General features: G+C 53.6%; 1 protein-coding gene across 6 annotated transcripts in view; it reads right to left on the bottom strand.

The window, feature by feature from the left end:
• Positions 1-6,673: 6,673 nt before the first annotated feature.
• The window catches only part of TTBK1 (tau tubulin kinase 1), a 44,710-nt gene continuing 36,900 nt past the window's right edge, over positions 6,674-14,483 (bottom strand). For 3 of the 6 annotated variants that reach the window (XM_063633048.1, XM_063633050.1, XM_063633051.1), the window contains 2 exons: positions 10,681-12,281; positions 6,674-9,953 (listed from right to left, as the gene is read on the bottom strand). In XM_063633048.1, coding sequence (XP_063489118.1) covers positions 9,557-9,953; positions 10,681-12,281 — 1,998 coding nt within the window. In that variant the 3' untranslated portion in view covers positions 6,674-9,556. The remainder of the gene's footprint in view (positions 9,954-10,680; positions 12,282-14,483) is intronic. The other 3 variants (XM_063633049.1, XM_055263134.2, XR_010119239.1) reach the window with 2 other exon arrangements.

The following is a 14,483-nucleotide window of genomic DNA, read 5'->3' as shown; positions in this document are numbered from 1 at the left end:
TGCCTATAATCCCAGCTACTCGGGAGGCTGAGGCAGAAGAATTGCTTAAACCCAGGAGGTGGAGGTTGCAGTGAGCTGAGATTGCAACACTGTACTCCAGCCTGAGCACAGTGTAAGAGTAAGACTCTGACTCAAAAAAAAAGAAAAAAAATAACTCCTTAATTGGAATTATTACTAGAATTATTGGAGGGTTCAGGAAAAATACATTCTTGGAATAAACAATTTGAGATTGCTTGCAATAGGGAATTCTTACACTTCAGGCCTTTTGCTCTTTTGCCCCCTCCCCATTGAGTGACCTCAGATGACCTACCCATCTTAATTGGGGCTTCAGTGACAATTAACCATTGCTGCAACCCATGTAATCATTTCCTACACTGTTGATGGTGGCAATGATAAAATCAATTACAGTGGTAAGTATGGTGATGGATGGTATAATAGGGAGGTGGGGATCCTGGTGATGGAAGTGATGGTGACAGGGGTGATTGGAGTAGAGATGAGAGGATGGGGCCAGGGCCACTTGTAGTAATGATGTGGTCATGAGGGTAGTGGTGGTGATGAGGATTATGTGATAGATGTGGTAATGATGGTGACAGTGATCTGGCGATGGTAGTGATGATGTGATGGTGGTAATGGTAGTTGTGATGTGGTGATGTGGTGATGGTGGTAATGATGCTGGTGGTGATGTGGTGATGGTGATGATAGTGGTGATGTGATGGTGGTAATGATGGTGATGTGATGATGGTGGTAATGGTGGTGGTGATATGGTGATGATCATAATAGTGGTGATGTGGTGATGGTGGTAATGGTGGTGGTGGTGATGTGGTGATGGTGATAATGGTGGTGGTGGTGATGTGGTGATGGTGGTAATGATGGTGGTGATGTGATGGTCATCATGATAGTGTTGGGGATGTGATGTTGGTGATGTGATGGTGGTAATGATGGTGGTGGTGATGTGGTGATGGTGGTAATGATGCTGGTGGTGATGTGACAGTAGTAATGATGGTGGTGGTGATGTGGTGATGTTGGTAATGATGCTGGTGGTGATGTGATGGTAGTAATGGTGGTGGTGGTGTGGTGATGGTGGTGATGATGGTGGTAATGATGGTGGTGGTGATGTGGTGATGGTGGTAATGATGTTGGTGATGTGGTGATGGTGGTGATGATGGTGGTAATGATGATGTTGCTGATGTGATGGTGATGGTGAAGGAGGTGATGACACTGTAAGCTCCCTGAAGGCAAGGACCTTGTCTTTTGTTTATCATTATGTCTTCAAAGCCTAGTGGAGGTGATGGTGATAGTTTGGGAGAAGAATGTCTGTGATCTGAGTGAAGACGAAACTAGTAATGGTGGATAATGAAGACAGAGGTGCGGATTGTGGTAAAATTGGTGGTGATGGTAATGGATGGTGTTACACCACTTCCAGTTTAAAGGTGAGGAGAAATGCAGAAGATGCCACCTGGAGCTCCTGAAAATGGGCTTACGTCATATTACCTCTAACCCATGGCCATGCAGACTCTCCTTCCATATCACCTCATCACCTTCGGCAATGAGCAGGCTCCTGAAACTCCTGAGGACTTAGAAAGATGGTTCTAAGTCCTTTAGCCTTGCGTTGGCCTCATCTCTTGTTCTGGCCTTGACTCATCAGTAGCCCATGGGAAAATCTCAGCAGGCGCCAGCGTCTGATGACTAGAGACACAAGACCCTCCACATTCCCACCCCTGTCTCTTTTCTGAGGGGCCCCTCTCTATCAAAAAAGGCTCATCTAAATGTCCCTGGTCTGTGGCACCCATCTAGCCCCTGACAGAGCAACCTTGCTCCAGCCATGTATTTCTCTGTGCCCCTGCCCTCACACCTCTCTTTGACCACGGGACAAAGAAATGTCTTTCTGTGGGGGAACAGGGAGAAGGTCTGCCAGGGACCAGGGAGGCCCTCACATGCAGAGCATCAGGTAGTCCCTGACAGCCAAGCTGGGCCTTGGGAAGTGAGTGTGCCTGGCAAGTCTCAGGCTCCTGGGGGCAGGAGGTAGGCAGAGGGTCTTAGCAATGCCTTAAAGCCCTGTTCCTTGGCACAGCCTGTCCTGGCTCCAAGCCTGGCCCTACTCCCTCCTCACTCTTCTCTTCCACTCCACGATTTATGCCTGTGACTCCCCACACTGAACTCCATGCAGTCTCGCCCCCCACACTTTGCCCGTGCTGCTCCCCCATCTCCTGGGAATGTCCTCTCCTCTATCAGGCCAGCTCCTGTTTGTTTGTCCTTCAAAATTCAGTCCAAGAGGCACATCTCTCTCTAGGGGTCTTCCTTGAAGCTCTCAGTCTGGGTGGGGAGTTCCTCCCTATGCCTTGAGTATCAAGGCACATGCCACATGTAAAATGAAAGTTAATTTCCAATCACTTTTTTTTTTTTTAACTTGCTCTGTCGCCCAGGCTAGAGTACAGTGGCATGATCATAGCTCAGTACAGCATTGAACCCCTGGGCTCAGGTGATCCTCCTGCCTCAGCCTCCTAAGTAGCTAGGACTGCAGGCGCATACCATCACACCCAGCCCCAGCCACATCCTTCAGGGCATGCTGTGCTTTGTCTCAGCGCCTGGTCAGTGCCCGACATCTGGCATAGCCTCTAGCACATGTTGGGCTCAGCAGTAGTCTGCAGAATTAGTTAAATTAATGGGTTAGATGAATGAAAGATGGATTAAATAATGAATGAATAATCCATGACATTCATTCATTCAATCTCAATTATCGAAAAATTTAAAAATACAGTAAGGTACCATTTTTGTCTATTTAATTATTTGGGAGAGTTTCTCCTAGAATTAGACTTGAAGAAGTAAGATAGGTTGGAGCCAAGAAGTTCTAGCACCAAGTTTAGCACTATTTAAAATAGTGAAAATAGTGAAAAGTCGGAAAGAGTAATGAAAAATCAATATAGAGATGGTTAAATAGATTATGGAACATTCATGCCATGGAATATGATGTAGCTGTTAAAAAGAACACAAGGATTCTCATGATTGCTGGTGGAAGTATAAAATGATGTAGCAATTTTGGAAAAGTTTGGTAATTATTCAAAATGTTAAACATATCATTACCATATGATCCAGCACAATTCCACTCCTAGGTATATACCCAAGAGAAGTGAACACATACATCCAAACAAAAACTTGTACACAAATGTTCATAGCAGCACTACTCATCATAGCCTAAAGCAGAAACAACTCAAAGTCCATCAACTGACAAATGGATAAACAAAATGTGGTATGTCCATATAATATTTGGCAATAAAAAGGAATGAAGTACTGATAAATGCTACAATATGGCAGTATCTTGAAAACATGCTAAGTGAAAGAAGATAGTCACCAAAACATCATATATATATATACATATACATATATATGATGGGAGGACCACCTGAACCCAGGGCTGGGGAGGGGCATCGAGGCTGCAGTGAGCCATGATTGTGCTGCTGCACTCCAGCCCGGGTGACGGAGTGAGACCCTGTCTCAAAAAAAAAACAAAAAAAAACGTTTCAGGATAGTAGGTATAATATGCTCTTCTTTTTATTTATAATAAATATTATATATAGACAGAGAGAGAGCTATTAATTACAAACAGGAAAAAGAAGGTCTGAAATGGTACACACCAAGCCATTTGCAAGAGTTACCTTTATGTGGTCAGCTCCGTGGATAGGGAGGGGGCTTTTATTTTATATGCCTTTAGCATTTGCCTTTTTACCGTAAGTATGTCCTGCTTTTGACAGTTTAAACAAGAAGGAAAGTGAAATCACATGGAGATTCCACTGAAGGCTAATGAATCAGGGCCTAGAGCATGCTGGCATCCATGCCAACAGAAAGAGTGTCCCAGGAGCCAGGATGTTTCTGGAATGCCAGGGAGTGGCCTTCTTGGAGGGACAGCAGGACTTTGCAAGCCTGGGCCTTTTTACCTTGGATCTCAGGCAAAGCCAGGAGCCTGGCCTGGACTCAAAGTTGTTTATATATTGATGAGGTGAAAGATTTACACCGAGTGAACCTAGGGTTCAAAATTCACAAGCTCCTACAGTATGTACACCAGAACAAAGTCTCCTTTCTGCCCAGCTCTCCCGCCCCATGGCGGCCAGACACCTCTCACTCATCTCACCTGCCTTTCCAGACACAAAATTGTACATTATATGTACGCTTCTTTTTCTTATTCTTGGTCTTGGAGACTGGTCCATAAGTGTATACTATACAAAGAGACAACTCCTTCATTAATTGTTTTTAGAGAAAAAGGTCTCACTATGTTCCCCAGGCTGGACTCAATCTCCTAGGCTTAAGCAATCCTCCTACCTCAGCCTCCCAAGTGGCTAGACTACAGACACACCACAGCACTCAGCTAGCGCCCCTCGTTTTAGAGTCTCACAGTACCCCATGGTTGGGGCCCCATTTTATGGGTGGGCCATGTTCTACTGAGCAGCCCCAATTGGGCATTTAGATTTCTTCTGAACTTTTATAGGTCCATAGTCTCTTATCCAAACTGTTGGGATCAGGAGTACATACATGTATGGTTGACCTTTGAACAACACGGGTTTGAACTGCACTGGTCTGCTTATAAACTGATTTTTCTCAGTAAAAGTCACAAGTTTTGTGCCTGCCTCTCCCGCTCCCCTTCCATCTCCTCCACCCCTGCCTCCTCTGCCACCCCTGAGACAGCAAGACCAACCGCTCCTCTTCCTCCTCCTCCTCAGCCTTCTCAATCTGAAGACAGTGAGGATGAAGACCTTTATGACGACCCACTTCCACTTAATATCTTCTCTTCCTCATGGTTTTTTAAATAACATTTTCTTTTCTCTAGCTTACCTTATTGTAAGAATACGGTATATAATATATATAAAACATATAAAATATGTGTTAATCGACTGTTTATTGTTGGTAAGGCTTCTGGTCGACAGTAGGCTATTAACGAAGTCTTGGGGGAATCAAAAATTATGCAGATTTTCAACAGCAAGGGGTTCGGTGCCCCTAACCCCTGTGTTGTTCAAGGGTCAGCTATATATATATATATTCAGAAAGGTGATTTAGCACATATTCCATATATTGTAAAATACCCTAATGGTGGGCCGGGCGCGGTGGCTCACGTCTGTAATCCCAGCACTTTGAGAGGCCAAGGCAGGCAGATCACCTGAGGTCAGGAGTTCAAGATCAGCCTGGCCAAAATGGTGAAACCCCATCTCTACTAAAAATACAAAAATTAGCTGGGCGTGGTGGCGGGCACCTGTAACTTTAGCTATGGGGTGGCTGAGGCAGGAGAATCACTTGAACCCAGGACGCAGAGGTGGTAGTGAGCTGAGTCCACGCCACTGCACTCCAGCCTGGGCAACAAGAACGAAACTCGGTCTCAAAAAAATAAAAAATAATAAAATACCCTAATGTGACCTACCCCATCATCAAACATGTTAATGTTTCCACTGCAAATATGGATAAGTGGAATTAATAAAGATTATAAATGGTCTTGTCAGGTTTTTGTTTTTTTTTTTATAACAAGTGAGTGTGTGCCAATCTAATGGGAGAAATCCCAGTTTTCAGAACTTTCTGGGTTTCACAAGTGCAGATGAGGCTTTCTGGAGCCATACAAAGAATACTACAGTGAATAATTTTGGACACATGTAATTTTGCAAGTGTACAAGTACATCCACAGGATACAGTTCTAAAGTAGAGAAGCTGGGACACAAGCTATGCTCATTTGTGATTTTGATAGATTTTTTCACAATAGTAACTTTGCCTGTGAGCTGCTACACTGCATGGTTTTCCAGACACTCTCACTTTTGTCTGTTAACTTTGGGGTAATGAAAATTCTTCCTCGAGAGTGGGAAGGAGGAAGAGAAGCGAATTAAAGGGTACAGGCGGGATGCGGTGACTCACCCCTGTAATCCCAACACTTTGGGAGGTCGAGGTGGGCCAATCATATGAGGTCAGGAGTTCAAGACCAGCCTGGCCAACATACCAAAACCCTGTCTCTAGTAAAAATACAAAAATTAGCCGGGCATGGTGGCGCACATCTGTAATCCCAGCTACTTGGGAGGCTGAAGCACAAGAATCGCTTGAACCTGGGAGGCGGAGGTTATAGTGAGCTGAGATCACGCCACTGAACCCCAGCCTGGACAACAGAGCGAGACTTCCTCTCAAAAAAAATAAAAATAAAAATAAATAAATGGTATAAACATACAGTGAGATAGAAGGAATAAATTCAATGTTCGAAAGCTGAGTAAGGTGACTATGTTTAACCAAAATGTATTGTACTTGGGTAATTGAAGCTGTAAACACCCTGGCTTGGTCACTACACATTATATACATGTCACAAAATTTCTCATGTACTCCATCAATTTGTACAAATTATTTAAAAAATTCTTCCTCCTGGCCTCTCTGCACAAAGCCAGACTCAGGGTCTCTGGCCCTCAGGAAGAGCGTCCAGAGGGCTGTGAGAGTGTACGCTTTGCAGTCAGAAGGAGAGCAGGACAGTCCCCTTCCTCCTCTGTGACCCTGAGCAAGTTACCTGTGTCTGTCCTGAGCTTTCATTTCCTCCCCTGCCTCCAGGACAGTCCCTTCACACTTGCCCACCGACCTGTGCTCCACTCTCCTGGCCAGCCCCGGCCCCAGGAACTGGGTTTTGCCTGCCCTCCCGCAGGGAAGAAGAGTCCAAGCCAACAGAAAAAGGTCCACAGGCTTTTTAATGGTGTGATGGCTACTTCCCTTCCGAGACCCGATCTAATCATTGACAGTGGCTTCCAGGGTGTTGGGGTGGGGTGGACAGGTGCAGGATGGGCAGAGGCCATGCAGTGACTGGGAAGGGCTTGGGGAGGGGTGTTACATTCTGTTTGGCATGTAAACATTCTTAGGTGGCTTCCCGAGGGAGGGGAAGGGCAACTCCCTGCTCCCCACCCCATGCCCACCAGGGCTGGTCCCTGCAGTTGAGAAGACTGAGCAAACCAGGCCCCTGTGAGGAGCTGGGAAATGGGGAGCTTGGGGCACAGCCCCTCTCCTCTCCTGTGCCCCCTTCGTGCACGGTGCAGCTGGGGAGGGAAGGCATGTGTTGGGGTGAGCAGACCCCGCATCTGAGTCAGTGACATAGATTGTTGTGATGGGGAAGTGCTGAGGGAGGTGGTGTGACACTTTTACAGAGGAAGGGCTCAGGACCTGGAGGCCTGGTGGAGAGAATGAATGCTCAGGGGGAAGAGGCTGCAGCTGGGGTTGGGGGCACCGGGAGATGTGGCTTCCTCTGCCCTGGATGCTTCCTGGGGAGAGGGAGAGGCAGTCCCCTAGGTGACCCCTTCCCCACTGGCCCACTTTCCCTCCCCCACCTCGCCTGGTGACATTCAGTGACTCAGAGGCCTGAGGTCAGTTGGGAGCCCTAGGGAGGTTTGGAATTCCAACGGCAGACTGGGTTTTGCGTCTCTGCCCGCTCCAGTGCTGAGTGAAGCTGGGGGTAGAATGGACCTGGGGCTCTCTCAGGCCCCCCTCTTCCTCCCAGCTCCAAACCAGGGTGTTGTTGGTCCTGGGGCAGAGGTGAGGCTGGGGGCCCTACATTCACGGTTCGGTTGGTGGCAAGGAGCAGGCCCAGGGCCTGGGCACCAGGAATCATGCCCTGGTCCCCACCTGGCACGAGCTGATTGTCATTCGGAGAAGCTCTAGGTGGGAGGCAGTGGCCCCTCCTCCACTCCCTCTGCTGGACCCAGAGGGCAGTAGAGGGCCTTGGGAGGGCCTCAAGTTGACAAGGAGGGCTCTGTCCGGAGAAGTTTCCTGAGTGTTCTGGGAGCTTCTGCATCAGTGTGGGGTGGACGTCAAAGGCTCTCCACCCAGGAGTCCTCCCCTCAGCTGGTCTGCAGAGAAGCCACCACCCTGGCCTGGAGGTGGCTGCCCAAGCTGCTGACTCTCCATGAGGGGGAGGCTGCTTTCAGGGTCAGCTGCCTTGTGGGCATCCTTCCGGGTGATGGTGGCTGGACGCAGCCAGACCGCTGGGGCACACTAAGGCCTTTCTTCCTCTTTCCCTGGATGTCTTGGCTTGCTCTCTGTGACTCAGGGAAGGACAGAGAGGCTAGGCCAGGGGACAGAGGCTACAGGGGCCTGTCCAGATAGGCAGGACTGGCTGTCCCATCTGCAGCCGGTGTGCTGCTTGCCCCAGATGTAGGCAGTTGAGGCTCATGATGAGGTGGGGTGAGCTATGCAGGAGCCAGAACCCAGGAAGAGTCCCCACATCCATTCCTGGAGTAGAGCAGCTGCACCGGCTGCGATAGGGGCAAGAACGAACAGGCTGAAGGGTGAGCTGAGGGAAGAGTGGGCTTGGGCTGGGGACCCATCACTCAAGCATACAATCTGGAAGTTAGAAGGGCCTTCCTGCCTCCAGGTGCCAGCTGTCTGTTGGTCCACCTGTCTCTGCTCTCTCTGCCCATTGCGGGAGACGATGCCTGAGCCAGCCCTCCCTCCCTCCCACAGGCGGGAGGACAGGGAGGGTGACCCCACCAGAACTGAGTCCCCGAATCTCCGAAGGGCCAGCGCAAAGATGGTAACCAGCCACTCTCCACCTGCATTGAACTCAGGAAAGAGCAGGTTGGCTGGAACTGCAGTAGTCAGGACTGAGGTTAGATGACAGGAAGGAATTCCTGATGGTGAGGGGTCCTGCGCACTAGATCAGGGGAACAGGGGAGGGAGTAAAACCTTGTTAAAGCCCCCTCCAACTTCCCACCGGGAAATACTTGCCCAGGAAGGCAGCCCACACACTTCCTATGGTTCCCACAGAGGCTCCACCCAAATTTAGGAGGCAAGAGGTTTCTGCACCCCAGAGGTGCAGGGGAGCACATCCCCTGCCCACAGAATCACCTGCCCACCCATCTCCAAGATCACTTGCCCACTACCTCTCACCGAGTTGTCCAGGATGGAGCCGACTTTGGGGCAGGTCAGACCTGCCCCCTCACACCTGAGTAGACCGATGTTCCCTGGGTCCCCAACCCCAGCCTGGCAGTCCAGAGGCCGTCCCTGGCCACAATGGCTCCCAGAAGACTGTGGGGCTGAACCCTCGGGGGGAGGCTGGAGCCTCCACTTCTGGAATTGGAGGCTGCTTCTCTGAAGGGGTGAGGGGACTTTGGCTGGAAAGGGGTTGGAGGAGGGCAAGGTGCCGCAGGAGGTGTAGGCAAGAGGTTGCTGGGGGAGCATGGAGAGCAGCCTAGGCCTGGTGGGCGAACGAACCGGGCGTCCCCAGAAGTGGAGTCCTCGATGAAAAGTGGCTGAGCCTTCCCCGGGGCGGAGAGACTGATGTGAGGCTCGCCGGCCCGACGGGCGGCGGGAGGATGAGAGGACACAGGGCGAGGAAGGGGAGGCAGACCCTTCCTGCAGTGCGGGGCCGCGTCCCCCACCGGCCCTAAGGCCTGGCGGGGCGCCGCGTGTGCTCGCGCGCGTCCTCGCGGGTGCAGGCGGAAAGCTGGGGCCGTGGGTGGCGCGCGTCGGGCGCGTAAGGCTGTGCTGGGAGCTGCTCCAGTGTGGCCGGCTGCGGGTGGGGGCCGGGGTGAGGGTGGGGGACCGCGGAGAGCCGCGGGCGTCATTATCTGGCCCCAGCCCGGCCCTCCGCGCCTCCTGCCCGGCCTTTGGTTGTTGCGCGCTGAGCCTGGAGTTTCCCTCTAGGTCCTTTCTTGGAGCCCCCGGGGGAGGGGGTGCCATCAGGCTGGGCCCGGGCCGGCGGGACGCCCCGGGGCGGAGGGACCCCAGGCCGGGCCTGGTGCGAGGGGGAGGGGCTCTCTCTGCGGGACAGGGACTGGCTCCGGGGGGACGCGCTGGCATTGCGCGGGGCGGATGTGGACGCGGGGAGGCCCGGGCTGCGCGGGGCTGGGGGCCTGGCTCCGGCTTGGGCTCGCCCTGGGCCCAGGCCGCGGCCAGGAGGTTGTTTGGGGCGGAGGTCAGCAGCAGCGGCCAACCCTGGGGGCGTCTGCAGCTGGAGCCTGCTTCAGAGCAGAAGGCAGGAGAAAAGAAGAGGGCAAAGAAACAAAACAAGGAGAAATATTTCAGAATCCTCCTGGGCACTGAGCACTGGAGTCCGGCATCCTCAGAGCTGAGACTGAGACCATGGCACAGATGGGTAAACTGAGGCCTGACTCTCTGTCCTCCAGGGCAGGACCTCGAGGGGCCACACGCTTCCAGGCTGCTGCTGGAAGAGCCTGCTGCTGGCTTTCTTTGGGGTCCTCATTTCATCTTTAAAATTCTCATGGATTTTGCATTCTAATCTAGAATATACCTATGTTTATATTAATATGAAATAATGTTTTCTCCCAAGGAGTCAAAGCACTAGGCTTTATCCTTTGGCTTCCAATGCCCCATGGCATACCAGAAGCTGTGTGTGGACCCACTGGCCCCCATCAGCTTTTCCTAAGCCTGGCCTCTCCGGCACCCCCCCCATACATGCTTACTGAAGCCACTTCCCTGAGCCCAGTGACAGGGCTGGAACCCGAATCAGAGTGAGGCAGAGCACAGTTGGGAGGTGCTGGACAGGAGGTGTCACTGAGGGTCCCTCCTGATCTTCCATAGCCCCTGACCTTGGTTCTGGAGAAGCCCCTGCTGGTGGAGGCCTGTGGCCACCCTCTGCCCACCCTGGGGCTGGCAGCGGTTTCTCATCTGCTGGTGGAGGCCTGTGGCCACCCTCTGCCCACCCTGGGGCTGGCAGCGGTTTCTCACCTGCTGGTGATGGCTGTGTCCGATGCTGGGGCCGCGCCATGGGGTCTGCTGGGGGGCTGCTGGGCTGCAGCAGGCACGGGCATGCGGAAGCCAATGGGGCGGGGAATCCGGCTCCGGGTGGCGGCTGTCCTCCCAGCCTTCCTGGGCAAGGCCGCTGTCGGCTCAGAGGCGGGCGTGTCCTCCTCGGAGCCCGTGCCTGAGAGGGTCTCAGAGGCACGGCGCTGCTCCTCGCTGGAGGAGGACGAGGCCCCTGAGGCCAGCCGCAACAGCAGGCGGCCCTGCCTCTTCTCCATCACCAGCCGCGCCAGGTCCTGCTGCGGCCGAGCCCGCTTGCTCCACCGCTCTTTGGCCGACAGTGAGCCTGAGGGCTCCGAGCCCGTGTCCTCCTCAGAAAGCAGGACAGGGATACGGCTCCTGGGGCAAGAGCCTGGCATAGCATGGCGTCTGGGGGAGGTGGTGGCCACTTTCTCAGGGTTTGGCTCCTGCGGGGACACCGGGGCTGGCCCGTCTGCAAGGGCCGGGCCGTTGGGCAGTGAGTTTGTGGCCATCTCTGAGGGGGTTTCCCGGGGGGCCCCAGACAGGGCAGAGCCCTCTATCTCGGCCCCATTCAGCCCTGACAGGGCGAGGCCGTTCTCCAGGGGAGCTCGGGCCCCCTCCTCCACAGCTCCCCCATCAGAGGCCAGCTCCAGACCCAGCTCGCCCCCAGCGCTGAACTCCTCAGACCGCAAGGCTTGTCCACCGGAAGACATGACGTTGAGGTGGGTTTTCTCCGCAATGTGCACAAAGGTCCTCTCAACTTTGGTGAAGGGTGAGGAGGTGACTGCCACGCCCCCGGCCCCTGTGGTCACTGTCCCGGCCCCCAGCCCTGCCCCAGGCCCCAGGGGCTTGGGCTCAGACTTGAGGACAGAGGACAGGGTGCCTGGCTCAGATACGTCCAGCTGGCTGCCCGTGGGCTGGGGCCGCTCATGCTGAGGAGTGAGGGCGGCCAGGGTGCCCAGGTCGGGGTCGGGGGCCAGTTCGGCAGTGACGGGCGACTTCTTCATGTCGCCAGGAGAGACAAGCACCAGCGTTTTGGAGCCCTCCTCAGGCTCCAGGTCCCCATCGGCCATGGAGGCCCGGCCCCTGGACTCCTTCTGATCGTCTGCCAGCAGTGTGGACGGGGCACCCTCCTGGCTCCGGTCGGTGCTCCTCTCACTCCCCTCACTGCTGGAGCCACTGCGAGGCCCCAGCACCTCCCCCAAGGCAACTGCCGCTGCACCCTCCTCCTCCTCTTCCTCCTCCTCCTCCTCCTCCTCCTCTTCCTCCTCCTCTTCCTCTTCCTCTTCCTCCTCTTCTTCTTCCTCATCCTCTTCTTCCTCTTCCTCATCTTCCTCCTCCTCCTCCTCTTCCTCCTTCCCATTAGCCTGAGGCTGAACAGGAGCCAGCGGGACCTGGGGGGTGGTGAGCAGCATGTGCGAGAAGCCCACCCTCCGGACCCTGTTGAGCAACCTCGCCCGTTCTCGGTAATCGGAGAGGTCTCTTTTGAAGTCCTGGTAGGGCAGACTCAGAGGCACAGCTCGTGGGAGGCCATTCACCTCAAATGGGGGCGCCACGGAGAACACCTGCAAGGGGCACACATAGGGACCCTCTGAGGTCACCCACCCTCCTGGGCCCAGGAGGCCTTCACCTGTACCCACAAGCTAGCAGACTCACAGGCCCGGGTCGTCTACCAGAGTGTGAGCTCCATAAAGGGAAGCACAGGCACTGGGTCTGTCTTGTTCACTGCTCTGTCCTCAGGCGCCTAGTGAGTGCTCAGCAAACCTCTGATGAATGACTGTCCATGCTCTAGGTTCCCTGAAGTCCCAGGCCCTGATCCTGGTGGCCTTTCTGCCTCCCAGCCTCTCCATGTCCCCAGCCCCTCTCATCACCATGTGCATCCTGCACCCGAGTCAGCAACAATAACAGAAAATGAAAGCTGGTAGGAACCACGACCACCACGCAGATCAGCCCTTCCTTTTACAGATGAGAAAGCCAGGTCCAGAGACGGGCGGCAAGTATCTGCGCCACTTCCTGGATGGGCTGTGCCAGGCTGGCTCCTAGATGCCCTCAGTACCACCTCAGGGTGTGCAGTTTCTCTGTGGCCAGAGAGCTGGCTGCCCAGGGCCACCAGATCCTGTGCTGGACAAGGGCAAAGGCGGGGCTGTCCTCCACCCTTAAAAATGCAGGCTGGCCGGGCGCAGTGGCTCATGCTTGTAATCCCAGCATTTTGGGAGGCCGAGGCGGGCGGATCTCGAGGTCAGGAGATCGAGACCACGGTGAAACCCCGTCTCTACTAAAAATACAAAAAAAAAAAAAAAAAATTAGCCGGGCGTGGTGGCGGGCGCCTGTAGTCCCAGCTACTCGGAGAGGCTGAGGCAGGAGAATGGCGTGAACCCGGGAGGCGGAGCTTGCAGTGAGCCGAGATTGCGCCACTGCACTCCAGCCTGGGCAACAGAGCAAGGCTCCGTCTCAAAAAAAAAAAAAAAAAAAAAAAAAGTGCAGGCTGGGCCCCTCGACCTCCAATCCATCCTCTCCGCCAGGAATTTGTCCAGCCCTCGACAGGTATACTTGAGCTTCATTCCGTTTTCCTCTTCAAAGCTTTGTGCAGAGCCCTTGGCAATGTGATGGACAAACCAGTCCTTGGTTTTCTAGACTCTTGCCTTGTCCCCCTTAGCTTCCTTCCTTCCAGACTAGAAAGGTCTGACCACCTGGTCAGGACCTTGGCTGCTGTGTCTCCTTCACCCTAGTTCCACCTTGTTCAATACACAGACATCCCCAGGCACCCACCCTGATGCCCCGGGCCCATCAGGGCTGACACAGCTTTGTTCCATGGTGGGACAGTGCTGACGACGTCCAGCACTTTGCTAGCGTTTTTGAGCACACTGGGCTTCTGTCTTCCTGAGCTAGCAGAACACAGCCCATCCAGACCAGAAGCCCCGGGGATATCTTGCCTCCCCACTTTCCTGCCCATCCACGCTGCCAAGGAGTCCTGCCAAGCATCTTTCTTAAACCTTTCTGTGTCTGCTACCCCAGGCCCACGAGCACAGCCTTGCCTTTCCTGGTGGTTCCCCAGCCACCGGCCTGTTCTCTCCATTCTGCACTGCCGTCCATCCTTTTTACATCTGCCTGAGTGATCTTCCTGAAACTTCATCTGATTCCATCTCTCTCTGCTTCAAATCTGCTGTGGCTGCCACAGTCCTTAGGAGACAGTTCAGATCTTTTTTTTTTTTTTTTTTTTGATATGGAACCCTGCTCTGTTGCCCAGGCTGGAGTGCAGTGGCGCGATCTCAGCTCACTGCAACCTCTGCCTCCTAGGTTCAAGTGATTCTCCTGCCTCAGCCTCCCTAGTAGCTGGGATTACAGGTGCCCGCCACCACACCCAGCTAATTTTTTTTTGTATTCTTAGTAGAGACGGGGTTTCACCATGTTGGCCAGGCTGGTCTCAAACTCCTGACCTCAGGTGATCCACCCGCTTCGGCCTCCCAGAGTGCTGGGATTACAGGCGTGAGCCACCACACCCGGCCTAAGACAGTTCAGATCTTTGACTTGGTCCATGAATCCCCCACCCAACCATGACCTGACTCCTACCTGCTGCTCTGGCCTCACTTATTGCAACACCCTCGGTCCCCTGCCCCTGCCTACACTCCACCCATTCCGATGCTTCCAGAAGTTCCTAAGTGCATCTTCCAGCTCACACTTAGCCCAGGCAGTTTCCTTCACCGGGGGGGGTCCCTCTCACCTCCTCTCTGCACATGATAACTTCCTACCCTTCCTTCAAGACCAGC

Source organism: Symphalangus syndactylus, chromosome 23, assembly GCF_028878055.3.
Source record: "Symphalangus syndactylus isolate Jambi chromosome 23, NHGRI_mSymSyn1-v2.1_pri, whole genome shotgun sequence".
Classification (NCBI taxonomy): Eukaryota; Metazoa; Chordata; class Mammalia; order Primates; family Hylobatidae; genus Symphalangus; species Symphalangus syndactylus.
This window is presented reverse-complemented; position numbering and strand designations above follow the sequence as displayed.